The 25,938-nt window shown below is 44.1% G+C and overlaps 1 protein-coding gene across 3 annotated transcripts in view; it reads right to left on the bottom strand.

Annotated features, from left to right (window-relative positions):
- The window catches only part of ahi1 (Abelson helper integration site 1), a 378,816-nt gene that overhangs the window by 328,332 nt on the left and 24,546 nt on the right, over window positions 1-25,938 (bottom strand). For 2 of the 3 annotated variants that reach the window (XM_070885487.1, XM_070885489.1), the window contains exons 2-4: window positions 24,347-24,416; window positions 19,998-20,122; window positions 7,167-7,726 (exon numbers count right to left, since the gene is read on the bottom strand). In XM_070885487.1, coding sequence (XP_070741588.1) covers window positions 7,167-7,726; window positions 19,998-20,122; window positions 24,347-24,356 — 695 coding nt within the window. In that variant the 5' untranslated portion in view covers window positions 24,357-24,416. Of the gene's footprint in view, window positions 1-7,166; window positions 7,727-19,997; window positions 20,123-24,346; window positions 24,417-25,938 lie in introns of those variants that run through there. The other variant, XM_070885490.1, reaches the window with a different exon arrangement.

The following is a 25,938-nucleotide window of genomic DNA, read 5'->3' as shown; positions in this document are numbered from 1 at the left end:
CTTTTGAAAGTCGAAATACACCACATCCACTGGTTCTCCCTTGTCCACTCTACTAGTTACATCCTCAAAAAATTCTAGAAGATTTGTCAAACATGATTTCCCTTTCATAAATCCATGCTGACTTGGACCGATCCGGTCACTGCTTTCCAAATGTGCTGCTATTACATCTTTAATAATTCATTCCAGCATTTTCCCCACCACCGATGTCAGGTTAACCTGTCCATAATTCCCTATTTTCTCTCTCCCTCCTTTTTTAAAAAGTGGGGTTACATTAGCTATCCTCCAATCCATAGGTACTGATCCAGAGTCACTTCCTTAAGTACTCTGGGATGCAGACTATCAGGCCCTGGTGATTTATCGGCCTTCAGTCCCATCAGTTTCCCTAACTCCATTTCCTGACTAATAAAGATTTCCCTCAGTTCCTCCTTCTCGCTAGACCCTCGGTCCCCTAGTATTTTTGGGAGGTTATTCGTGTCTTCCTTAGTGAAGACAGAACCAAAGTATTTGTTCAATTGGTCTGCCATTTCCTTGTTCCCCAGTACGAATTCTCCTGATTCTGACTGCAAGGGATCTACATTAGTCTTTACTAATCTTTTTCTCTTCACATATCTATAGAAGCTTTTGCAGTCAGTTTTTATGTTCCCTGCAAGCTTACTCTCATATTCTATTTTCCCCCTCCTAATTAAACACTTGGTCCTTCTCTGCTAAATTATAAATTTCTCCCAGTCCTCAGGTTTGCTGCTTTTTCTGGCCAATTTATATGTCTCTTCCTTCGATTTAACACTATCCTTAATTTCCCTTGTTAGCCACGGTTGAGCTACCTTTCCTATTTTATTTTTACAGGAATGTACAATAGTTGTAATTCATCCATGTGATCTTTAAATGTCTGCCATTGCCTATCCACCATCAACCCTTTAAGTATCATTCGCCAGTCTATCCTAGCCAAATCACGTATCATATCATCGAAGTTTCCTTTCTTTTTCAGGACCCTAGTCTCTGAATTAACTGTGTCGCTCTCCACCTTAATGAAGAATTCTACCATATTATGGTCACTCTTCCCCAAGGGGCCACGCACGACCAGATTGCTAATTAATCCTCTCTCGTTACACAACACCCAATCGAGAATGGCCAGCCCTCTAGTTGGTTCCTTGACATATTGGTCGAGAAAACTATCCCTTATACACTCCAGGAAATCCTCCTCCACATATTGCTACCAGTTTGGTTAGCCCAATCTATATGTAGGTTAAAGTCACCCATGATAACTGCTATACCTTTATTGCACGCGCCCCTAATTTCCTGTTTGATGCCATCCCCAACCTCCCTACTACTGTTTGGTGGTCTGTACACAACTCACACTAACGTTTTCTGCCCTTTGGTGTTTCGCAGCTCTACCCATATAGATTCCATATCATCCACGCTAATGTCCTTCCTTACTATTGCGTTAACCTTCTCTTTAACCATTAATGCTACCCCACCTCCCTTTTCTTCCTGTCTATCCTTCCTGAATATTGAATACCCCTGGATGTTGAGTTCCCAGCCTTGGTTACCCTGGAGCCATGTCTCCGTAATCCCAATTACATCATATCCGTTAACAGCTATCTGCGCAGTTAATTCATCCACCTTATTACGAATGCTCCTCGCATTGAGACTCAGAGCCTTCAGGCTTGTTTTTTTAACACTCTTTGTCCTTTTAGAATTATGTTGTAATGTGGCCCTTTTTGATTTTTGCCCTTGATTTCTCTGCCCTCCACTCTTGCTTTTCCCTTTCCTACCTTTTGCTTCTGCCTCCTTTTTACTTCCCTCTGCCTCCCTGCATAGGTTCCCATCCCCCTGCCATATTAGTTTAACCCCTTCCCAACAGCACGAGCAAACACTCCCCCTAGGACATAGGTTCCAGTCCTGCTCAGGTGCAGACCGTCCGGTTTGTACTCGTCCCACCTCCCCCAGGTTCCAATGCCCCAGGAATTTGAATCCCTCCTCCTTGCACCATTCCTTAAGCCACGTATTCATCTGAACTATCCTGCAATTCCTACTCTGACTAGCACGTGCACTGGTAGAAATCCTGAGATTACTACCTTTGAGGTCGTACTTTTTAATTTAACTCCGAGCTCCCTAAATTCAGCTTGTAGGACCTCATCCCGTTTTTTACCTATATCGTTGGTACCTATATGCACCACGACAACTACTGGCTGCTCCCCCTCCCCCTCCAGAATGCGCTGCAGCCGCTCTGAGACATCCTTGACCCTTGCACCAGGGAGGCAACATACATCCTGGAGTTTCGTTTGCGGCTGCAGAATCGCCTAATAGAATCCCCTATCACTATAACTCTCCCATTCTTTTTCCTGCCCTCCTGTGCAGCAGAGCCACCCATGGTGCCATGAACTTGGCTGCCGCTACCTTCCCTTGATGAGTCATCTCCCCCAATAGTATCCAAAACAGTGCATCTGTTTTGGAGGGAGATGACCAAAGGGGACCCCTGCACTACCTTCCTTCCACTACTCTGCCTGATAGTCACCAATTCCTTTTCTGCCTGATTTAACCTTTACATGCGGTATGACCAACTCACTAAACATGCTATTCACGACATCCTCAGCATCGCGGATGCTCCAGAGTGAGTCCATGCGCAGCTCCAGTGCTGAAATGCGGTCTGTCAGGAGCTGCAGCTGGACACACTTCCTGCACACATAGCAATCAGGGACACTGGTAGCATCCCTGATTTCCCACGTAGCACAGGAGGAGCATGCCACGGGTCTGGGCTCTCCTGCCGTGATGTAACCCTTAGATCAACTTAATTTGGCAATAATACCAAAGGTTTCCTACTGATAAGAAAAGAAGAAAACAGATCAAATACTCACCAATCCACCAGCCAATCACTTACCCGCTTGGCTGTGACGTCACATTTCAATTTCTTTTTAATTCTTTGTTTACCTTCTGCCCCTGCACCTGTTGGCCTCTCCGACTGCCACTGGCTGCTCCTGTGGCCGCTCCCCGACGGTCACGCCCTTTTATGGGCCTCTCCGACTTAGACTCAGAAGTCGGGCCTTCCATACCCAGAGTTTTTCAAGGGGGTCCAATGGCGTCTCCATTGTCTCTCCCCCAACAACAGCAGCGCCCTGCACGCCTTTGTTGCACACCGTCTTGATCCCAATGCGGGTAGGGGTAGAGGCAAGAAGCAGGGGGTGGGGGAGGATGGGGGAAAGGGGAGTCAAATCAGGGGGGAAAGGTGGTTGAAGTTAAAAGACGCTCGGGCAGGGGTTGTTGTTGTGCTGTAGTTTTCATATTTTCGTTATTTTATAAAAGTTTTGAAAGTTTTACAAATTGTGTTCAAGTTAAAAATGTATTTAAGTTTCAAAATTAAAGTTTACAAAGTTGCAACAATGTACAAATGTTACGTAAATTTACAAATGTTTTATATATTCTTTTTTCTCGGCAGTGTCTCATTTGTAGAATAAGAGGGGGAATAGTCAACATGGTGGGATAGAGTGGCAAGGCAACAGTGAAACGTGTCTTTCACAGTTCAAGCAAAGCGTTGATTTATGAGCTGCTGACATAAGTGGCAAAAGCTCCACGACGCCCCCCACTGTGGTGCTGGTGGTGGCATGGGTTCATCGCCAAGCTCCTCCTCCCCTTTCTCCTGAGGTGGTCCTGCAGTCCCCAGTGGCAAATCCTGTCCCTTCATGATGGCTAAATTGTGTAGCATACCACAATGAACTTAGCGACCTGCTGAGGGGAGTATTGCAGGCTGCCTCCAGAGTGGTGGAGGCATCGGAAGCGCTGCTTGAGCACTCCAATTGTCTTTTCGACGATATTGCATGTGGCTATATGGTTGTTATTGTAGCGATGCTCGGCTTCTGACTGAGGGTTCCGGATTGGGGTCATGAGCCAGGTGGCGAGGCCGTAACCTTTGTTCCCCAGCATCCAGCTCTGGCTTTGCGGCTGATGTTCAAACATGTTTGAGGCAGTGCTCTCACACAAGATGAAAGCATCATGGATGCTCCCTGGAAACTGGGCATTGACTGCCATGATGCGCTGAGTATGGTCGTACATGATCTGTATTGTTCAGTGAGTAGAATCCCTTTTGGTTTCGGTAAACCTCTGGCTCCTCTAAAGGTGCTCGCAGTGCGATGTGCGTACAGTCAATGGCACCCTGAACCTTGGGGAGGCCAGCAATTCGTGGAAAACCTACAGCCCTCTCATTCTGTGCCTCCTTGGTCATTGGGAACTTTATAAAGTCCATCCTGCGTGCGTACAGCGCAGCGATGGGTAGTGTGCTGTGAGATGGAGCAGATGTCACCTGCCGATGCCTGAAAGGAGCCGGAGGCATCGAAGGCAAGTGACGCAGTCACCTTCACCTCGACGGGCAGTGCAGTCCTGTTCCTGCTGGTAGGCTGTAGGTCTGCCTTTATCAGCTGGCATATCTCGGTGACCTCTTTTCGGAAGCGCAGCCTTCGAACACACTGTGCCTCAGACAGCTGCAGGTATGAGCAATGTTCCCTGTAAACTCAAGGGGAGGTAAGGTCTCCTCCCCATACGTCTGTGAGCTCTCTGATTACGCTCAAAATGCTCTTGAATAACCCTTTTTCCAGCTCGATGTGGCATAGGAAAAGCAGCCAGCAATAATGGCAGAGATATTATAGCCCCCATTCTTTTAAATGTCCTCAAATAACCTTAAAAACAAACTATAAACTCACAAAAACCTCACTGTTTAAAATGCAGCCTTCCCTCCAAATCCTTTTATGCACTGAACTTCTGCTCCATTTTTCAAGATGGCGTCGTTAGCACCGGGTGCATTGTGGCTCCGGGCAGGTAAGACTTGAGTTTTTCCGGCTTTTGGGCGAGCATTAAAAATGGCGGTATTGGCGAATTTCCCACCCACGGCATTAGCGGGGCATTGCATGCTGATTGACATCATAAAAACGGCGAAAAAAACGGGCAAGTGGTATTTCTTTACTGCCGGCGCAAAAGCACTGCCGAATTTTCCGCCCGGGCACTAAATTTTGGGCGCCGCAATTACCGTACCCCCCCAAAAAAAATCACTTTTTCCTTCCTGCCACGGCGGTAAAATGGCAGTAATTGGGTGCAAACCTGCCAAATTTCTAGCCCAGAGACAGAGGCACAAGCAGTTACTCAGGTTTTAAAAAGAGTAAGCTGCAAGGTGGAATCTATGAGGTTGGAAATAGTCCAGAACAGTTAAGACGCAGTTAAGCTTCTCTTTAAGCAGCGCGGCCACACACCTCTCTGGACCTCCAACGCAGCTGGCTTGGTGGCTTTTCAATGCGAAAAACTGCGCATGCGCGATATTTTGAAGGGGCCGTGCACCTAAAAAAAGATTAATGGGAACATTACTTAAAAGTAATCTTGTTTAAGCCAATTAAGATGGTCACTGATGTGGAAAGCATAGCATATTCTTTTTGTATTATGTGAAGATAAGTTACACTGAATTAACTCTGATCATAACTACTGTTCTGTTCTTTCAAACCTTGCTGTGAAATAAAGCAGTTTATTAATTCATATCTGGCCTCGTCTTACCCAGTTTTTTCTTGCTCCACCTTTGGAGATACACACAAGCGGAAGACAGGAATATCCTGTTTAGATCACAAAGGGGTACTACTGTTCGACCCCTGGGTTAGGCTATTATACAAGTAGATATAATGCTGTGTGAGTCAATTGCCATAAAAGTAAATTGTCAGACTGCTTACAGGTGTGGGAAATCTGTATGAGCACAGTTGGTATGTTGCAAGCTTAACCTGTATTTTGACAAAGAATAATATAGCACAGAAGGAGCCATAAGGCCCATTGTGCCTATGCTAGCTCTTTGAAAGAGCTAGCCAATTACTCTAAATGTTTAGACTAGTCTAAATTAGTCTTTTCCCCTAGCCCTGCAAATTTTCTCCATTGAAGTATATATCCAATTCCCTTTTGAAAGTTACTGTTGAATCTGCTTCCATCACCCTTTCAGGTAGTGTGTTTCTACACTGAAAATCTAGAATTTTATATTTGCAACTGCACAACAAAATGAACTATGTGCATTTTGTATATTTACAGATTTCATACAACCCTAAGCAGTTTTGGGAAAACTCTTCCATGAAGATACCCTTCAATGTTATCCTATGCCAGTCACTATATCAGATTATGTTCCAATATTCCCGTAAAATAGCCTTCTGCTGAGTTTATGGTAGCAATAGCAATAAGAGAATAACTGGAAAGTTCTGACAAGGATTACTTTGGAGTATTTATACAGAGCTTTCCATCTGGAAATTAAATAGATTGGTTAAAGTCTAACCTTGGTTGGTTAAATACACCCTAACCTTCATTAAAATAATTGAGTCCACCCCAATGTTGTTTCTATGCACTCTAATTGGCCAGTGCCTCTTAAAAGACCAGACTGCAGAAAAGGAACAGATTTCACTTTGTTAGAAATCAGTAAACATTGTACAGAAAGTAAGATGGAAATTTTGTTCAGCAAAAATAGACATCCAGCACTCAGGATAATGGATATATGGAGCAGACTCCAGAGAAAGTAGATGACTCGGAGTCAAGTGACACCATTAAAAAGCAGCTGTGTTGATATCTGCTGTGAAGGGGAAATTGATGGCTATACAAGTATTAATAACATTGCAAGGAATTTAGTGTCCTTTAAAGTAGAGGATCATCATGTTGAGCGAAAGATAAATGAATGACAGAATAATCATGCATGGACTCTAAATGCAGCGGGCTTAAGAAACCAAATGGGCTTTGCGCTCCCAGCATAGAGTTTGCATGCCAGGTGTGTATACTAGAATATCTGATGCAGATCATCCAATTTTCAATCCATTAAAATGAATGGATGGGAAACATTGGGTTGTGAAACAGGTTCACTAGCCGTTGCCCAATATTCTGATTACATGCCCCCAGCATGTGAAACTTTGCACCGAGAAAGTAACTCGTAAAATTACCCCTAATGTTCATAAAATTATTTACCTTTTTAGATTTTTATTTTCTTGAATGGAAAAAACAAAGCTATAGTTTCATTAGTTGTTTATTTATAAACCTGAGGATTATGTAACTGCGTACCTATAAGCCTAAGAATTGTATGACACAGGTTGTGACCAAATACTATTAGCTTGCATGTTAAGTGCTACAAAAGAAAACTTTGACAAATTCCAGTTATATATTCTCATTCTTACCTAGTTTCCCCCTCATCTGTCAACGATGACTTTTTCTGCCTTTGCTTCGTGTCTAGTTTGTTGTTTAATATTGAAGACACACGTGAAATTGTTTCCAATGAATGCGCCTTGATTTTCTGTGTTTTCTTTACATGTCCTGCATCTTTGGCAGCTATATGCTGCTGATAGGCTTGGATCAAGGAATCCACATCATCTCCAAAGTCACTCTTTAGCACATTCTCAACATCATTGTCTTCCCCCAAGGTATCTTTAGACCTCTTTTTCTTAGATTTTTGCAGAGTTGTTACAGATTCTGGAACAGCAGTTTTGTACAAATGTTCCTCATCAAAAGGTTGTTCTCCAATTATCAATTTCTTTTTCTTCTTTTTGTTTTTTTGGGGGGGGGTTTCATCTTCACAGAGTTTATCATTGTTAACTTTTTCTGCCACAGAGGTCCTGTCATTCAGTTTGTTTTTTGAGAAGCGGGGACTTTGCTCTTCTGGGTTATAAGTGTTATTTAAAATAGTTTCATCATCTTCATGGTCTTTATGTAGACCAAGTTTATTCCTCAGTGTTTCAAGCTAGGCAAAATTTTAAAAAAAAACATTTTTATACCGATTTATGACAATGTACCAGCATCATGTATGAACGTGCAAGACTGGCAAAGACCCTGGACCAAGCTGACTGGTCCCAAAGTTCAAAAATTACCATTCTTTACTTTCTCTTCTATACTCCTCAATGACTACTTTCACCGATAAAACTATCTAGCTCCCTCTTGAACTTTCTGACACTGTCTGCCTCAATACATTCATCACACTTTGTGTGAAGTGGTTAAATCAAAAATGGGGGGCGACAATGGCAGAGGTAAGCTCTTCTGGGTAGGTGACCAGCTTCCAGCATCCCGCTGGGGTTTTCAGGGGCCGGTTTCGGCGGGGCACAGAGCATTACCGCCTGAAAGAGGCGAGTCGGTGTGCAACACCCCTGGTTGCGCTATTGGCTTGATTTTTGGCTCCCGCCTGACCCTTAGCGCTCCGTAGATCGCCGTGCTGGGACCACCTGTGAAAATGGGCAGTCCGACCTGTAGCAGCTGCAGTGAGGTAAGTAATGTCGACCTCAGGTAAGTGTGATTGTTTTTAATTGTAATTATTTTTGCAATTCATGTTGTGGTATTGTGAGTTATTTACTGGGAATGTTATTGGTGGGGTTTTTTTCAAGTTTTTTTTTTGTTCCCAGGCCTCTCTTACAGCGATCCGATGCCGGCTGTTTGGTTCGGGATTTTCACATGCTCAGCCGGCCTAGCACCCAAAAGAGGTGTGCATCACCTCCCTTAGCATTCCGCCTCACACTCAGGGCCCAGCTGCCCAATTTTGCTGTTTGAGGCGCAAACTTTTCCCGAGCATAAACTTTACCGCCCCGAAATGAGCAAAGCCAAAAATCCAGCCCTTGGAACCTAGGACTGAGTTAAGAAGAATGGCCTTCAGTTAAATCACAATTGCTAATTACAATTTGAAATGACAATGCGTGAAAACAGAGCATAAATGTTTAACAAGCAGTTCAAATGTGAATTAGGACCATAAAAGATATCATCAATGAGGTTTGAACTGAGAAATATCATCTGAATGAAGAACCAAGATATGACTTGGATTGGTAATGGGAAATGAATGGTATTAGAACCTAGGGTGGTATTTACATAGAATTTACAGCACAGAAACAAGAGATTCAGCCCAACTGGTCTATGCCAGAGTTTATGCTCCACACAAGCCTCCTCCCATTCTACTTCATCTAACCCCACGTACTTATCTAATTTCCCATTAAATGCATCTGCGCTGTTCACCTCAACTACTTCATGTGGTAGCAAGTTCAACAATCTAACCACTATCTGGGTAAAGGTGTTTCTCCTGAATTCCATACCAGATTTATTAGTGACCATTTTATATTTATGACCCCTAGTTTTGGTTTCCCCTACAAGTGGAACTATCTTCTCCACGTCTACTCTCTCAAATGCCTTCATAATTTTAAAAGCCTCTATTAAGTCACCCATCAGCCTTCTCTTTTCTAGAGAAAAGGGCTCCAGTCTGTTCAGTCTTCCCTAATAGTTATAATCTCTCGGTTTGGGTATCATCCTTGTAATTTTTTTTTAACCTTCTTTTTGTAATATGGAGACCAGAATTAAGCACAGTACTCGGTGTGGTGCAATTCCACACTTTACAAGTGCCATTTATGCACTTTTTAAAAATTTAGTATGAAATCTTTTTAATCTTAGGAAAAACACTCACACCTTGTCTCTTGCACCATATAAATTAGTGGTAGTAGAACTCTACTCAAACATCCAAATACATGCATACTGGTCCTTCATCACTTGGAACAATGCAAGGTGCAGCAATAGTCTAACTCAGCTCTTTCAGCTGCATATGGCACTATACAGGTCTGTCGTACATAAGTAGGCTATATAGCCCCTCGAGCCTGCTCAGCCATTCAATAAGATCATGGCTGATCTTCGACCTTAACTCCACATTCCTGCCAAATCACCATATCCCTTGATTCCCTCAGTGTCCAAAAATCCATCTATCTCAGCCTTGAATACATTCAACGACAACAACCTCTCAGCATCTATCCCGTCAATTCCCTTCAGAATCTTATAGGTTTCAATGAGATATCTTCTCATTCTTCTAAACACCAGAAAGTACAGGACACATGGACGCACGCGCACACACACTAAATAAAAGAACAGCTGGAAGTGGACAATATTTGAAAAGCACCTTAATGTAGTTTTACTTGGTCAAGACTACTTAAAAACACACGATTCTAAGGATATGTATGTTCTGTCACTCTTATTAGTAATAAAAAATAATTCACCTCATTTGCTTCCTTCTATGAGTAGCACTTTGCCTCATTGCAAAATGATTAAAGGCAAAGGCCAGTACCACATTGACAAATCTCATGTCTCTTGCAACAGAATTCAGACACAAAATGTTTGTTGTAAACGTGAGCACTTCTGCCAACAGCCATCATACACAGATTTTTTGATTTTAAACTCGTTCACAAAAATAACTGCTGAGTAAAAAAATAATCATTGTTGTGGGACAGGAAAGAAATGTCCCTCCTCTCTCTCTGTCAGTGGGAAGCTGGTATAATCTCTCTATCAATATGCTATCCTTTGTTTGCTCCTTTGAGTGTCAGGAGAGTGCAGAGCACCACGGGAGAGGCCTCAAACGTTTAAACAGGAGTGTGGCAGAACAGCAGCAGAGATGGGAAGACAAACTAAGTAATTTTGCAAACGCGATGTCACAGTCGATGGAGTGGATGGAGCCTGTGTAAAACAAGTGACGTCAGCGCGAGGAGGGGGGAGTAAAAAAAGTAATTTGTTTTTTTTCAACAAAAGTAATCTACCTAATTTTAATTAAGGCTATCAATAAACAAATAAAAAAAAGACTAGAGATGGCAGGCAGGCTTTGTGTTGGGACTGTGGGATGTGGGAGTTCGTTTAAGACAGACATTTAAGACAGAGATAGACAGTTTCTTAACCGATAAGGGATTAAGGGGTTATGGGGAGCGGGCAGGGAAGTGGACCCGAGTCCATGATCAGATCAGCCATGATCGTATTAAATGGTGGAACAGGCTCGAAGGGCCGTATGGCCTACTCCTGCTCCTATTTCTTATGTTTTTGCGTTATATTCGTGGACAGCAAGACTGTCCCGGATTCTCACATCTGCAGGATGTGATTCACTGAGCTGGAGTTTGAGTCAGAGATACTCTGAAACATAAAGGAGAGGAGGAATTTCTGGATAAAGTCCCACATAAGAGGTTAGTGTGCAAAATTAAAGCACATAGGATTGGGGGTAATGTATTGGCATGGATTGAAAATTGGTTAACTGACAGGAAACAGAGAGTAGGTATAAACATGTCTTTTTCGGGGTGGCGGGCAGTGACTAGTGGGGTACCACAGCGATCAGTGCTTGGGGCCCCAGCTATTCACAATATATATATATATATATATATATAAATGATTTGGATGAGGGAACCAAATGTAATATTTCCAAGTTTGCTGACGACACAAAACTAGGTGGGATTGTGAGTTGTGAGGAGGATGCAAAGACACTGCAAGCGATTTAGATAGGTTGAGTGAGTGGGCAAACACTTGGCAGATGCAGTATAACATGGATAAATGTGAAGTTATCCATTTTGGTAGGAAAAACAAAGACTTAGGGCCCAAGTTTCCACAGGATAAAAAACGGGCGCCCCTCCGAGCTGGGCGCCCGTTTTTCGCACCTAAAACGGCGGCAGAAAAAAAACGCACTATTCGCGAGCGCTTTGCAGCTCCTTGTCTGTTTGGCGCGGCGCCCAGGGGGGTGGAGCCTACACTCGCGCCGATTTTGTAAGTGGGAGGGGGCGGGTACTATTTAAATTAGTTTTTTTCCTGCCGGCAACGCTGCGCGTGCGCGTTGGACCGTTCGCGCACGCTCAGTGTGAAAAAAAACATTGGCACTCGCCCATTTTTGTAGTTCTTTGTAGCTGTTTAATTTTTGAACATTTTTTAATAAAATCACATTGCCATCAGCACATCAGCACTGAGGCTACCCTTCTCATTGTCTCCTTCCCCTCCCTCCCCTGCGCGGTAACAAACGGCTGTCTCCTTCCCCTCCCTCCCCTCCACAACAACAACCCGCTGTCTCCTTCCCCTCCCTCCCCTCCGCGGCAACAACCCGCTGTCTCCTTCCCCTCCCTCCCCTCCCCTCCACAACAACAACCCGCTGTCTCCTTCCCCTCCCTCCCCTCCACAACAACAAACCGCTTTCTTCTCCCGCCGCCCCCCTCCCGCTCAGCGGCATGACCGGCTGCAGAATTCTCCCTGGTTGAAGCACTTTCACACAGGTAGGAAGATGGTTTATTTAATCTTTTCTTTGCTTATAAATGTTTATTCAGGTTGGATTTATTTGTATAATATTTGTAGAAGTATAAATAAGGATTTATTGCAGAATTTAATGAGTTCCCTTCCCCCCCGCCTCGTTCTGGACGCCTAATTTGTAACCTGCGCCTGATTTTTTAATGTGTAGAACAGGTTTTTTCAGTTCTACAAAAATCTTCACTGGCTCCATTCTACTTTAGTTTGGAGTACATTTTCACTGTGGAAACTTTCAAATCAGGCGTCAGTGGCCAGACACGCCCCCTTTTGAAGAAAAAATTCTGTTCCAAAGTAGAACTGTTCTACCTGACTAGAACTGCAGAAAAAAAATGTGGAGAATTGCGATTTCTAAGATAGTCCGTTCTCCACCAGTTGCTCCTAAAAATCAGGCGCAAATCATGTGGAAACTTGGGCCCAAAGTATTATTTAAATGGTGATGGCTTGGGAAATGTCGATGTACAGAGGGACCTGGGTGTCCTTGTACACCAGTCATTGAAAGCAAACATGCGGGTGCAGCAAGCAGTTAGGAAGGCGAATGGTATGTTGGCCTTCATTGCAAGAGAATTTGAGAACAGGAGCAAGGATGTCTTACTACAGTTATACAGGGCCTTGGTGAGACCGCACCTGGAGTATTGTGTGCAGTTTTGGTCTCCTTACCTAAGAAAGGATATACTTGCCATAGAGGGAGTGCAGCAAAGGTTCAGCAGACTGATTCCTGGGATGTCAGGACTGTCGTATGAGGAGAGATTGGGTCGACTAGGCCTGTATTCACTAGAGTTTAGAAGAATGAGAGAGGATCTCATTGAAACGTATAAAATTCTGACTGCGTTGGATAGACTGGATGCGAGGAGGATGTTTCCCCTGGCTGGGAGGTCTAGAACAAGGGGTTACAGACTCAGGATACGGGGTAGGAAATTTAGGACCGAGGGGAGACATTTTTTGACTCAGAGGATGGTGAACCTGTGGAATTCTCTACCACAGAAGGCTGTGGAGGTCAAGTCACTGAATATATTTATGAGGGAGATAGATTTCTAGAAACAAAAGGCATCAAGGGGTATGTGGAAAAAGTGGGAATATGGTGTTGAGATGGAGGATCGGCCATGATCGTATTGAATGACGATGCAGACTCGAAGGGCCGAATGGCCTACTGCTGCTCCTATTTTCTATAGTCTTATCCGGAACAGTCACAACCCAGAGGAAAGCACAGGTTCAAGAAGGGGAGGGTGTGTCCGTCAGCGAGCCAGTTAGCGGGGACATAGGAGAGGTTGAGACACTGGTGCTGTTCAACAGGTACAATGTACGTGCTACCCGTGAGGATAAGGAGAAAGACTGTGGGGAGGACAGCCACAATGCAGACCAAGGAACCGTGGCTCAGAAGGCTGTTGGGGCAGGGTGGGAAGGACAGAATAGAAATGTGGTAGTGATAGGGGATTCTATAATTAAGGGGATAGACAGCGTCCTCTGCAGCCACAAAGGATGTGCTGCCTACCCAGTGCCAGGGTAAGGGATATCTCAAGGCGACTAAAAATACATTTAGAAAGGGCGGGGGAAAATTCAGTTGTCATGGTCCATGTTGGAACAAACAATGCAGGGAGGAGGAGGGACTATCAGAAGTTAGGAACTAAATTAAAAAGCAGGATCACAAGGATAATAATCTCTGGATTATTGCCCGAGCCATGTGCAAATTGGCATAGATAGAGACAGACAAATCAGAAGGATTAACACATGGCTAAAGGGCTGGTGTGTGAAAGCGGGGTTCCTTTTCATGGGGCAGCAGGATTAGGACAAGAAGGAGCTGTACTGGTGGGACGGGCTCCACATGAACGGAATGCGACCAATTTTCTCGCAGAAGGGGTAAATAGAGAGGTTGCAAAAGCTTTAAACTAGTAGATTCCTCCCCCGTCTTACAGGAAATGAACCTAGCCTAAATAGAAACAAAACAAGAAAGGACAGGGTAGGATAGACTAAACTAAGGGAAGGCATAAATGGCCAGGGAAAGAGTGTTATAGAACAGGAGTGTAAAAAGATGGTTTAATAAAGTGAAAGGAACTGACATTAAATGAGTCAAACTGTCTGTACAGTAATGCACAATGGCCGTAACAAAACAGGATAACTGGAGGCAATAATATGTTGCAAAGAACCAGATATGGTAGCAATTACTGAGACATGGCTACAGAAAAATCAGGACTAAGAATTAATCATTGCAGGGTATAACATATTTAGAAAAGATAGAGGGGAAAAGGGAAGGTGGAATAGCTGTACTTATTAGAGATAACAATTGCAGTAGAAAAAAATGACACAGCTATCAGTAAGACAGAAATAGAATCAATATGGATAAAGATAAAAGATAATAAAGGAATAATTGCAGTAATAGGGGTAGTCTACAGGCCATTTAATAGTGGAAGGGAGGTAGAAGAAATATACAAACAAATTAGGGAAATGAGTAAAAAAACAGACTAATAATCATGGAGGATTTCAACTGCCAAAAATTAATTGGCTCGAAGAGGTAGGTAAAGGGGATACGGAATGGAGTTCCTACAATGTGTGCAGGACTCCCTTCTAACCCAGTATGCAAGAAGCCCGACATGGGAGGATTCATTACTGGATCTAGTAATGGGGAATGAACCACAGCAGATAAGAGAAATAAAAGTAGAGGAACATCTGAGCAATAGTAAACATAGAAACATAGAAAATAGGTGCAGGAGGAGGCCATTCGGCCCCTCGATCCTGCACCACCATTCAATACGATCATGGCTGATCATTCCCTCAGTACCCCTTTCCTGCTTTCTCTCCATACCCCTTGATCCCTTTAGCCGTAAGGGCCATATCTACCTCCCTCTTGAATATATCCAATGAACTGGCATCAACAGCTCTCTGCAGCAAGGAATTCCACAGGTTAACAACTCTCGGAGCGAAGAAGTTTCTCCTCATCTTAGACTTAAATGGCCTATCACTTATCCTAAGACTGTGTCCCCTGGTTCTGGACTTCCCCATCATCGGGAATATTCTTCCCGCATCTAACCTGTCCAGTCCCATCAGAATCTTGTAAGTTTCTATGAGATCCCCTCTCATCCTTCTAAATTCCAGTGTATAAAGGCCCAGCTGATCCAGTCTCGCATCTAACCTGTCAGTCCCGCCATCCCAGGAATCAGTCTGGTGAACCTTCGCTGCACTCCCTCAATAGCAAGAACATCCTTCCTCAGATTAGGAGACCAAAACTGAACACAATATTCAAGGTGAGACCTCACCAAGGCCCTGTACAACTGCAGTAAGACCTCTCTGCTCCTATACTCAAATCCCCTAGCTATGAAGGCCAACATACCATTTGCCTTCTTCACTGCCTGCTGTACCTGCATTCCAACTTTCAATGACTGATGAACCATGACACCCAGGTCTCGTTGCACCTTCCTTTTTCCTAATCTGCCGCCATTCAAGTAATATTCTGCCTTCGTGTAACCATAATATAATACGCTTTAAGATAATAATTGAGAAGGAAATAAGTACAATGAAGACCAGGATAATAGATTGCAGAAAATACAATTTTGAGGGGCTAATGGAATTTGGGAAAATAAAATGGACAACAATATAAGCAAATAATGATGTAGAACAGCAATAGGAAACATTTAAAACGATGTTCAACAGAGTCCAGGAAAAATAGGGGGCAGTAAGCTGCTCGGAGTGGTACTTCCTGCGCACGGAATTGGCCTTACCGCCCCTCAGAGGAAATGGAGCGCAATCTTGCGCGCTCCACTTCCTCTTGGGACGGGTCCAGTGGTACTAATGGGGCACTTTCGGCAGCGCTATGCGGATGTTCCGCGTAGCGCTGACATGTTTCAACGCCCCTCCCCTTCGCTTAAAGAGGAGGGCAGCTGCGCACTCTGCACAGCTGCCCTGATAGCCTCCACTAGGCCACCAGGGCAGCGTGGTACCTGGGCTGCAGCCCGCCACCCAAAACGGAGTGCTGGGCTGCATGATGGCTGCCCGGACCACGCAAGGGGGCAAGAAATCTGGCGGTGAGTCGGCAAAACTGCCAAGATGGCGGCGTGAGGCACTCGCAACCTCCCCTTTAACTTCCACCCCGCAAGCAGATATCGGCCCGGTCTGCGACCTACGAGGCTGGCACCAACAACGCTCGTGCCAGCCTCACAGGGCAATATCCGCCATGGGTATTGCCCTTCTGCCACATGGCAGAAATGGGTCGCCACGCACGGCGATGACATCATCGGCAGTGGTCCGGGGCGCTATGGACTGGTTTGGCCAAATGGCTTGTTTCTGAGCTGTATCTTCTATCTAATATTTATTCAGTTTTATTTTCATAGGACATAAATAATTAATTACATGGCACTCTGTTCGGGCCACAAAGCAGAAAACAATAATGAAGGCAGAAAAAATTAAAAGCTTGGTACTTTTAGATAAATTATATAGGCCCTGAATTTTTGGTCGGTATGATGACTTCCTCTCAGCATGCAGTCATATCGCCTTGCATGCACTAAATCCCAGACTTGCGATCTGTCAAGTTCCAACTGCATATAGATACACTGAAAATGTTTAGGTCTGGTGCAAACAGGCACAGGAAACCTGTTGCACAGCCTAAGGGGGCTGGATGAGAAAATTGTAATACAAAATGATCTGCAACAAGACAATGCTATAATGGAAGATTTGTTTTAAGAGGTTATCATAATGAAGTATTTGTAAGCACACCAAATAAAGCATTAAATGAGTGGTTTGTAACTTTTAAAAAAAATGAGAAGTTAATAATCAGAGTATAAAGCAATGAGAGACTTGTATTGCCAGTATGTGTTATAAGAGGTTTGTAACAACTAATGTTTATGAATTTTGAATAATGAGAGATTTACAATGACAAATTATCATGAGAAAATTGCAGTTGCAAAATTTATTTATAATGGCAGCCTTTTAGTGTTAAAGATTCCATTTCAGAATCATGTATATCTGTATAAAGGAGACAGAGAAAGGTCCCCGGTATTCCCGTTGAGTTTACCCAGAATTTCACTTTGGGAGTATTAAGTAAATCACTGTCTGTCAGGTTCCCAGCACAAAAATAAATGCTTTGATTTACACAACTTAAAAAAAAGAGTGTCAGAATGTTAAAATAAATATTACCCCATTATTTGTTGTTTTGAAGATTTCAGTTCCTGCCAAGCTTGTGCAGTTTAGTGCAGCCAATAGTATAAATGTAAATGTGATGTACTCCTGACAGCCTGTAGTTTGTACCTCCATGAAGCTTAGATCTGTGCTTTTTAATGAATGTTTGATACGACCTTGCCTTCTAATAATCAGAGCAAGGAGGTTATGCTTGAACTGTATAAAACACGGATTAGGCCGCAGCTGGAGTACTGTGTGCCGTTCTGGTCACCACATTACAGGAAAGAAGTGATTGCACTGGAAAGGGTACAGAGGAGTTTTACAAGAATGTTGCCTGGACTGGAGAATTTTAGCTATGAGGAAAGATTAGAAATGCTCGGTCTGTTTTCTTTGGAACAGAGGAGGCTAAGGGGAGACCTGATTGAGGTGTGTTAAACTATGAGGGGCCTGAATAGTGTGGATAGGAAGGACCTGGTTCCCTTGGCAGAGGGGTCAATAACCAGGGGGCATAGATTTAAAGTAACTGGGGGCAGGTTTAGAGGAGACATGAGGGGAAATTTCTTCACCGAGGGTTGTGGGGGTCTGGAACTCACTGCCTGAAAAGAACCCTCGCCACATTTAAAAGATACTTGGATGTGCACTTAAAGTGCCGTAACCTACAGGGTTACGGACCAAGAGCTGGAAAGTGGGATTAGGCCGGATAGCTCTTGGTCGGCCGGCGCGGGCACGATGGGCGGAAATGGCCTCCTTCCGTGCTGTAAATTTCTATGATTCTATGTTTCTTGATTGGCCAAGAGTCAGGAAGTGAAAGATGTACCACTCCACATGATCCCAGGTTTGCATACGCTCAACTGTGCATTGCTGGGCTCCGTGGGGCACTATGCTGCGCAGAACTCTGCACGTTTGAAAGCAAGTTCTCAAAGGTGGGGGGTTTGCACGAGGTAATTGCGGATTTCCTTCAGATGTCGGCAGCGTACTCCTTAGCTACGCGACCACGACTTCATGACCATCAATAGCAATATTCTCCAATGTTTTCCAAGGTGAAGTGATAAACCACTTGACCATAGCGCTTTCAGTTTATTATATAATCTTAAACATTCCACATTATTGCGAGCTTGGAGTACAGTCAAGATCTGTGAGCTACTCTATATAAAACACACTCTAATCTAGCTATTACTCGAACAACATCAGTACACCTACTCAATTTAGGGAAATTACTGTCATGCAAATTAATCAAGACAGACCAGAATAGCTGTACTTAGACCAGTATCTGAGGCAAAAAAAAGACATTATTAGGCCAGAATTTGTTGGGAAAATAACAGCGAGTCCACAGCATTCATCATTATTAATGCGTAAACAACTAGCAATTTGTGGTGAGGAAGAAATACGCCATTAGTTGTGAATCGTCACAAATTGCTGGACAATTTGCACTGCACTGCTATTAACCTCGCAAAAATGGATCTCACCGTTAGTCTCCACAAGTTTCAAGAAATTGCTGGATTTGAACTCGCTGCAGAATGTCAGAGCTGGTATTGAACAACACCTATTAATTATGAGATTTATGTTCCTGCAATGCCACTCAACCTCGGAGGCCCAGAAAGAGAACAATTGAAACTGTTGAGTCTCATTCCTGCAGATAGTAAATTGTTCCTCGAGGTTTTAAAAGTTAATATTTTTTTTAATGTCTTATTTTTCCTTTCTGTCTCATAATCCAATCTTTCTTTCCCTCTCTTTATTTATGTATCTAATTCACCCAATTTCCTTCTCCGTCATTCCTGTTTCTTTCTCTAGCCTTAAATTTAATTAGTTAAGGAGATAGACTGCTTGTCTTATTGTTCACCAAGGTTCCAGTGCCTTTGACCTCAACGTGCCTTTATCAACTTGCACTTCCAGCAATTTGAGGTGCAAAAAATATTTGAGCTAAAGGAGGTTAAAAAAAAAATCAACTCACAGGGAATGCCGCAAGATGCACCACTCCAGCACATTCTGGCCCATTATTCTTAACTTGCACAGAAAGTTTTCAAGTAAAGAAAAATATTAATTTAAGATAAGTTTAAAAAAAGTAGCAAGTGGATTTTCAGAAGTGAACACACTAAAATAACAGCAGTACACATCTATGTTCAGAAATTTAGTGGCCTGGGTAAGTTTTTAAAGAATACTACAGATATTCCCATTACCCACTTAAGCTTTGTCATTTCTCATTTTATGTTTAGTTATACTTTTGCATCTGAAAATTTAATATGATTTTTTTTTGCAGAAGATTCATTCAAAGTGGTTAGTTTAAAAACACCATAAATTAAAGGATGATCTTTTTTGGTGCAATTCAAAAAATATTTTAAATGTCAATGCCAGAAATGATCAGTTCAGCAATTCTAATGCAATGTTAGTCACTCAAGCATAACTGAATATGTCAGGACAAGACCAACAATGGCCTTACCTTGCAGTAATAATTCCATAATATACAACAACTACTAAGATTTTAATCTTTCACGTCATAACACTGAGCTCCCAATTACAGCTAACATTTTACACCATTTCCAATATGATTCAATATTCAGCCTCATCCTTCAAGAAATCTCTACTATTCTAATAGAAGCTCCGATATTCTATTTATTTTATTCATCTGCGGAGGCTACTGAGAGGACGAGAATAAACTCAAACTTTGCACTTTAGCAAACAACATTCAAAATCGATCAAATACAGACAGCAGCTCCATTTAGAAGGGTAAATGCTTTATAACTTGTACCTTACAAGTAATTTAAATATTTTTTGGATGAATACCTGAGGATAACAGCAAACAAGCAGAGTTAAAGAATGACATACTGTAGCTCAATATCTATACTCACCACTATACTCTCTTGGGAAGGAGTATTTTTCCTTTTTGATTTCTTTTTCTCAACAGCTAATCCAGAATAGCTTTTGAACACCTCTTCAAACTGAGCCTTAGTCTTTGCCTTGGCTTCACTTGTCCCTATAACAGAAGCTACAATGGTCAAAACTGACTGTAAACTAAGCAGCAATCTACAGCCAAATTTAGGAGATAGAAACTGGGGTTTTACATGCACTGTGGCTCATGTGACTATTAAGCAGATTGTTTTGTTTTCAATGTCCAACAAAAAACATCAGGAGCAAGCAAAACTAATTCTGAAATCATTTAAGTGAATACATTTTTTTAATTCTTTAAACAAAATAATCACTAGAAATGAAAGAAAGCTCATTATGTTCTGAATAAACATGCAAAATCACACTGTTCACCCAGCAAATTGAAAACATAATGTTTAGAAGATTGGCTGTCAAACAAAAAACAGATAAATGGCTCATTCTCTGGTTGGTAACCAGTAACGAGTGAAGTGCCGCAGGGATCAGTGCTGGGACCCCAACTATTTACAACCTATATTAACGACTTGGAAGAGGGGACTGAGTGAGGCAATGTGTGAGGAGGACATAAAAAGGCTGCAGGCTGACATAGATAGGCTAAGTGAGTGGGCAAGAATTTGGCAGATGGAGTATAATGTTGGAAAGTGTGAGGTCATGGACTTTGGCAGAAAAAAATCAAAGAGCAAGTTATTATTTAAATGGAGAATGATTGCAAGGACCTGGGGTACTTGTGCATGAAACACAAAAGGATAGTATGCAGGTACAGCAAGTGATCAGGAAGGCCAATGGAATCTTGGCCGTTATTGCAAAGGGGATGGAGTATAAAAGCAGGGAAGTCTTGCTACAGCTGTACAGGGTACTGATGAGGCCACGCCTGGAATACTGCGTGCAGTTTTGGTTTCCATATTTACGAAAGGATATACTTGCTTTGGAGGCAGTTCAGAGAAGGTTCACTAGGTTGATCTCGGGGATGAGGGGGTTGATTTATGAGGAAAGGTTGAGTAGGTTGGGCCTCTACTCATTGGAATTCAGAAGAATGAGAGGTGATCTTTTAGAAACGTGTAAGATTATGAGGGGGCTTGACAAGGTGGATGCAGAGAGGATATTTCCACTGGTGGGGGAGACTAGAACTAGAGGGCACGATCTTAGAATACGAGGCCGCCCATTTAGAACTGAGATGAGGAAAAATTTATTCTCTGATGGTTGTGAATCTGTAGAATTCGCTGCCTCAGAGAGCTGTGGAAGCTGGACATTAAATAAATTTCAGACAGAAATAGACAGTTTCTTAAACGATAAGGAGATAAGGAGATAAGGAGTTATGGGGAGCGGACGGGGAAATGGAGCTGAGTCCATGATCAGATCAGCCATGATCTTATTGAATGGCGGAGCAGGCTCGAGGCGCCTTATGGCCTACTCCTGTTCCTATTTCTTATGTTCTTATAGAGTTATTCAGGTATATTATTAGAAGAATCAATAGCATAATTGCTCAAATTAATTAAATGTGATTCACTGAATATAGTTAAATAAAAACAAAATTTACAGTCCGTAAAAATTCAGAGTTCTCTGCATATCTGCAAGTTGTAATGATTTGACTGGTCAGTATTTTTAATATGGCTTCTCTCCTCCTTGGTTTAGTTTTTGTTTAGCAATTATTTATTTTTGCACAATGTTTGTAATTGTCTCTTGCAGCAGCTCAATTTTGGTCTGATTCACTTACCTTCTTTTCTGACTACCTTCCATTGATCTCAGTTATGTTGTAACCCCACCTCCATTTGCAAAAGAAACATAAGCAATTATGGAAAAACTAGTCATATCCATTTGCAGAAACCAGTCATAATGTCTTAGTAGCTTTACTAAAAGTGCCAAGGAATGACATTGATCTGGAAGGAGGAGTGTGAATATTATGCAGTACGTGAATTACTTTTATCTTTTGAAGCCAACCTAGACCAAGTGAGTAAAAGTCTTCTCTATTTGCAGTATCAACCAAGTTTGGTTCAAAGCTAAAATTCACCTAAATCAGCACCCAAGAGGCCGCAGAATGGTTGATGTGCAAAATATAAGTGTGTCATATTAGTGCAGTGGAGGGTGTTCGGTGGCCAAAGAATGTTGTTAGCACAGAGTATAGGGAGCTTTACTCTGCACGTAACCATGCTGCATGCGAATTGAGGCATTGAGACCGATATGTGCTGAAATGGAAAGTGTTCCATTCCCTAGCACGAACAGTCCACAGCTTGATGAGCGCAATACTCACAAAAGGGGTCAAGTTTCGGGCCGCGCCTAGAACGGCACAGCCCTGCGAGCCACGCCTGATTTCCGCGCCGAAAACTTACCTCGGTATTCTCCCCTCCCTCATGGGGATCCAGGCCCTCGGCGCAGCGCAGCACAAGCTGTGGGGGACGGAGCCAGGTCCCGGCGCTGAAAACAGTGCCGGGACCTCTGCACATGTGCGCTAGAGGGTGCGCGCATGTGCAGTAGCTCAAGGCGCCCGAGGCTGTGTGGGAGGGGACCGAAGCACACTGCCCCTAGCCCTGGCCGAATGGGCTCACTGGGGCGGCGAAGATAGGACTGGACCTCCCTCCTCGAGTTCCGGCTCCCCCATTCAGCTCCCGCTCCCCCCTCCAGCTCGGCTCTCTCCCGCCCAGCTCCCGCTCCCGGTCTAGCTCCCCCCTCCGCTCCCCATTCAGCTCCCGCTCTGCTGCCTGCCGCTCCCCCCAACCCCCCCCCCCAGCTCCTGTTCCGCTCCGGCTCCCCTTGAGGTCCGGTCCGGTCCACTCCCCCTCCACGTCTTCGGCGGGGCCCGCCCATCCGGCATCTTACTGAGGGCGGGCCCACCCGAAGTCTTCGGCCTGGCTTACTCTCGTCAGCCGGGCCCGTTCACCCTCGCCTCCTCCCTCCCTCTCTCCTCTCCCCCCCTCTCTTCCTCTCCCTCCCCCCCCACCCCCCCTCTCCCTCTCCCCCCCATCCCCCCTTTCCTCTCTCCCTCTCCCCCCACCCACCCCTAACCCCCCTCCTCTCCCCCCACACCTACCCTCTCCTCTCCCCACCCCTATCCCCTCTCCTCTCGCCACCTCCCTCCCCTCCCATCTCCCCCCCACCCCTCCTCCTCTCTCCCCCATCCCTCCCTCCCCCGCTCTCCCTCTCCCCTCCCTCTCCTCCCTCTCCCTATCCCCCCTCCCTCTCCCTATCCCCCCTCTCCCCTCTACCTCCCTCTCCTCTCCCCTCTCCCCCCACACCTACCCTCTCCTCTCCCCCCACACCTACCCTCTCCCCACCCCTATCCCCTCTCCTCTCGCCACCTCCCTCCCCTCCCATCTCCCCCCCACCCCTCCTCCTCTCTCCCCCATCCCTCCCTCCCCCCGCTCTCACTCTCCCCTCCCTCTCCCTCCCTCTCCCTCTCCCTCCCCTCCTCCCCCTCTCCCCTCCCCCCCTCTCCCCCCCCCCTCTCTCGCTGTCAGAAACACAGAGACACTGACAGACAGAGAGAGAGAGAGAGACACTGACAGAGACAGAGAGAGACACACACACTGGGGGAGGCCCCATCCCAGCACGCTGTTGGAGGGCTCCCGGTGCTGCAGACGGTGAGTAGAAACTTAATTTTTTATTTATTGATTTTTTAATTTAAAAAAATTTTTTTTTTTTGATTGATTTATTGGATGATTTATTGATTTATTTATCATTTATTATTGATGACGGCTCTTTATTTGTAAAAGTGATGTGTTTCATGTTTGTAAACTTCCCTCCCCCCCCACCATCTCGCTTCCTTACGCCTGATTTTCTAAGTGTGGGCAAGGTTTTTCTGAACGTACAAAAATTTACACTTACTCCATTTCTAAGTTAGTTTGGAGTACGTTTTCGCTGCCTAAACTTGCAAAACAGGCGTAAGTGGCCAGACATGCCCTCTTTTGAAAAAAAAATCTGTTCTAAAATGAAACTGTTCTAACTCACTGGAACTGGAGCAAACTAAATGCCGAGAATTGCAATTTCTAAGATACTCCATTCTAAACTAGTTGCTCCAAAAAAAATAGGAGCAACTCAGGCCGAAACTTGACCCCAATGAAACTGTTATTTGATGGAGGAGCCCACTTCATTATTAGCCAGTTTCTTTTTCAGGTAAACAAAAATATGCTGGGAATCTGAAACAAATCGGTTATCTCCACAGGTGCTGACTGACCTGCGGAGTGTTTCCAGCATTTTCCGAGTTTCTACCCCCGCCCGAGATGCTGACTGACCTAATATATACTTCCAGAATATTGTTTTTATTTCAAATTTCCAGCATTCTCCTTTTAACAAAACCAAGAAAGTTTTGTCTATACCATACCTGCTGGCATCTTTATCAAGACTGTACTTAGAGCGCTTCCTTATCCACTACATCCTCGCTGACAGCCAACCTAAATCAAGTGAAAGAAAGGAACAATGTAAAGCACTCAAATGGACTATTTGAGGATGGGGGTTGAGCGGGGGGGGAGAAATAGAACGAATCGAGTTATTGTGCACCAACAATGCAGTGAGTAAACTTCTCGCTTGGACAATTCAAATTCTTGCTGTGACACATCCATATCTGGACAACCATCTTCCCCCACCCCATCTAAAGAGTTCAGATATTGATAAATCATTTGTAATTTGAAACTAAATGAAAATGCATATTTTGCAATTTAAGGCTTTTTAGTAAAAGCATTTATCCTATAGTGAAACAATTCATTTTTCGAACAAGCGATAATATTTTCTGGTACTTCTAATCATGCTATCACATGCTTTCAAGTGGACATAGCTTTTGTTGAAAAAGTCAGTACAACTACAAACAGGTTTCCTTGTTTAATATTTGCTCGGATTTTGTTTGCAGCCATGTTAACAACCAGAGCAAAATATACCCAAAGATCTTTCATTCTTGCACTTAGAGCAGAGTGAGTTGCTGTACAAGATCCCATGTTACATTGCAGTACTACATACTAATGCATTTACATACTGCCACTGCATGTAAATATTTATAAAGTGTGCCTGTGCCTATTGAGGCGCCATGGAGTGCACTGTGGAGACAAGTTTCGGGCCGCGCCTAGAACGGCGCAGCCTCGACCTGGACGCTCGTTTTTCGCGCCACAAAGTGCGCCTAAAAAAAACTTCCAGATTCTCCGGCTCCCTGCAGGTCCTCAGGTCCTCAGGGCGGCGCAGCACGAGCTGTAGGGGGCGGAGCCAGGTCCCTGCGCTGAAAACAGTGCCGGGACCTCTGCACATGCGCGCAGTGGGCGCGCATGTGCAGTAGCTCCAGGCGCCCAAAACTGTGTGGGAGGGGTCCGAAGCACGCAGCCCCTAGCCCTGGCCGAATGGCCTCACTGGGACTGCGTGAATAAGGCTGCCTCTCACGCCCAGCTCCTGCTTCCTCCGGACCGGTCCCGACCCGACCCGACTTGACTCCCGCGCCCCCCCCCACCCCCACGCCAGTCCCGACCTCCACTTCCGACCTTCCCCCCCATGACACCCCAGTAAATTTTCACTGCCGAAACTTTGAAAACAGGCGTAAGTGGCCGGACACGCCCCCTTTTGAAAAAAAAATTCTGTTCCAAAGTGAAACTGTTCTAACTGACTAGAACTGGAGCAAACTAAATGCCGAGAATTTGAATTTCTAAGATACTCCGTTCTACACCAGTTGCTCCAAAAAATCAGGAGCAACTGAGGCCGAAACTTGGGCCCAATATATCTCCATGGGGGAGGAGGGGGGGGGGAAGAGGGGAATTTCCCCTGCAATCAGTTTAGTGCAAGTAGAAAACAGGAAATTCCATTTTATAAACTCCCACTAACTTTTTTACTAAAATTAAACGAGTAATTTCACCTCCTTGAAGTGAATCAGTTCACAGCCAATTACAGAGAAATAATGAGACTTTGCTGTAGTCCATCTGCTTACCCTCTCAGCAGAAG

The sequence above is a fragment of the Pristiophorus japonicus genome, chromosome 7 (assembly GCF_044704955.1).
Source record: "Pristiophorus japonicus isolate sPriJap1 chromosome 7, sPriJap1.hap1, whole genome shotgun sequence".
NCBI lineage: Eukaryota > Metazoa > Chordata > Chondrichthyes > Pristiophoridae > Pristiophorus > Pristiophorus japonicus.
Note: the sequence above shows the minus strand (reverse complement) of the source record. Positions and strands in the feature narration are given on the sequence as shown.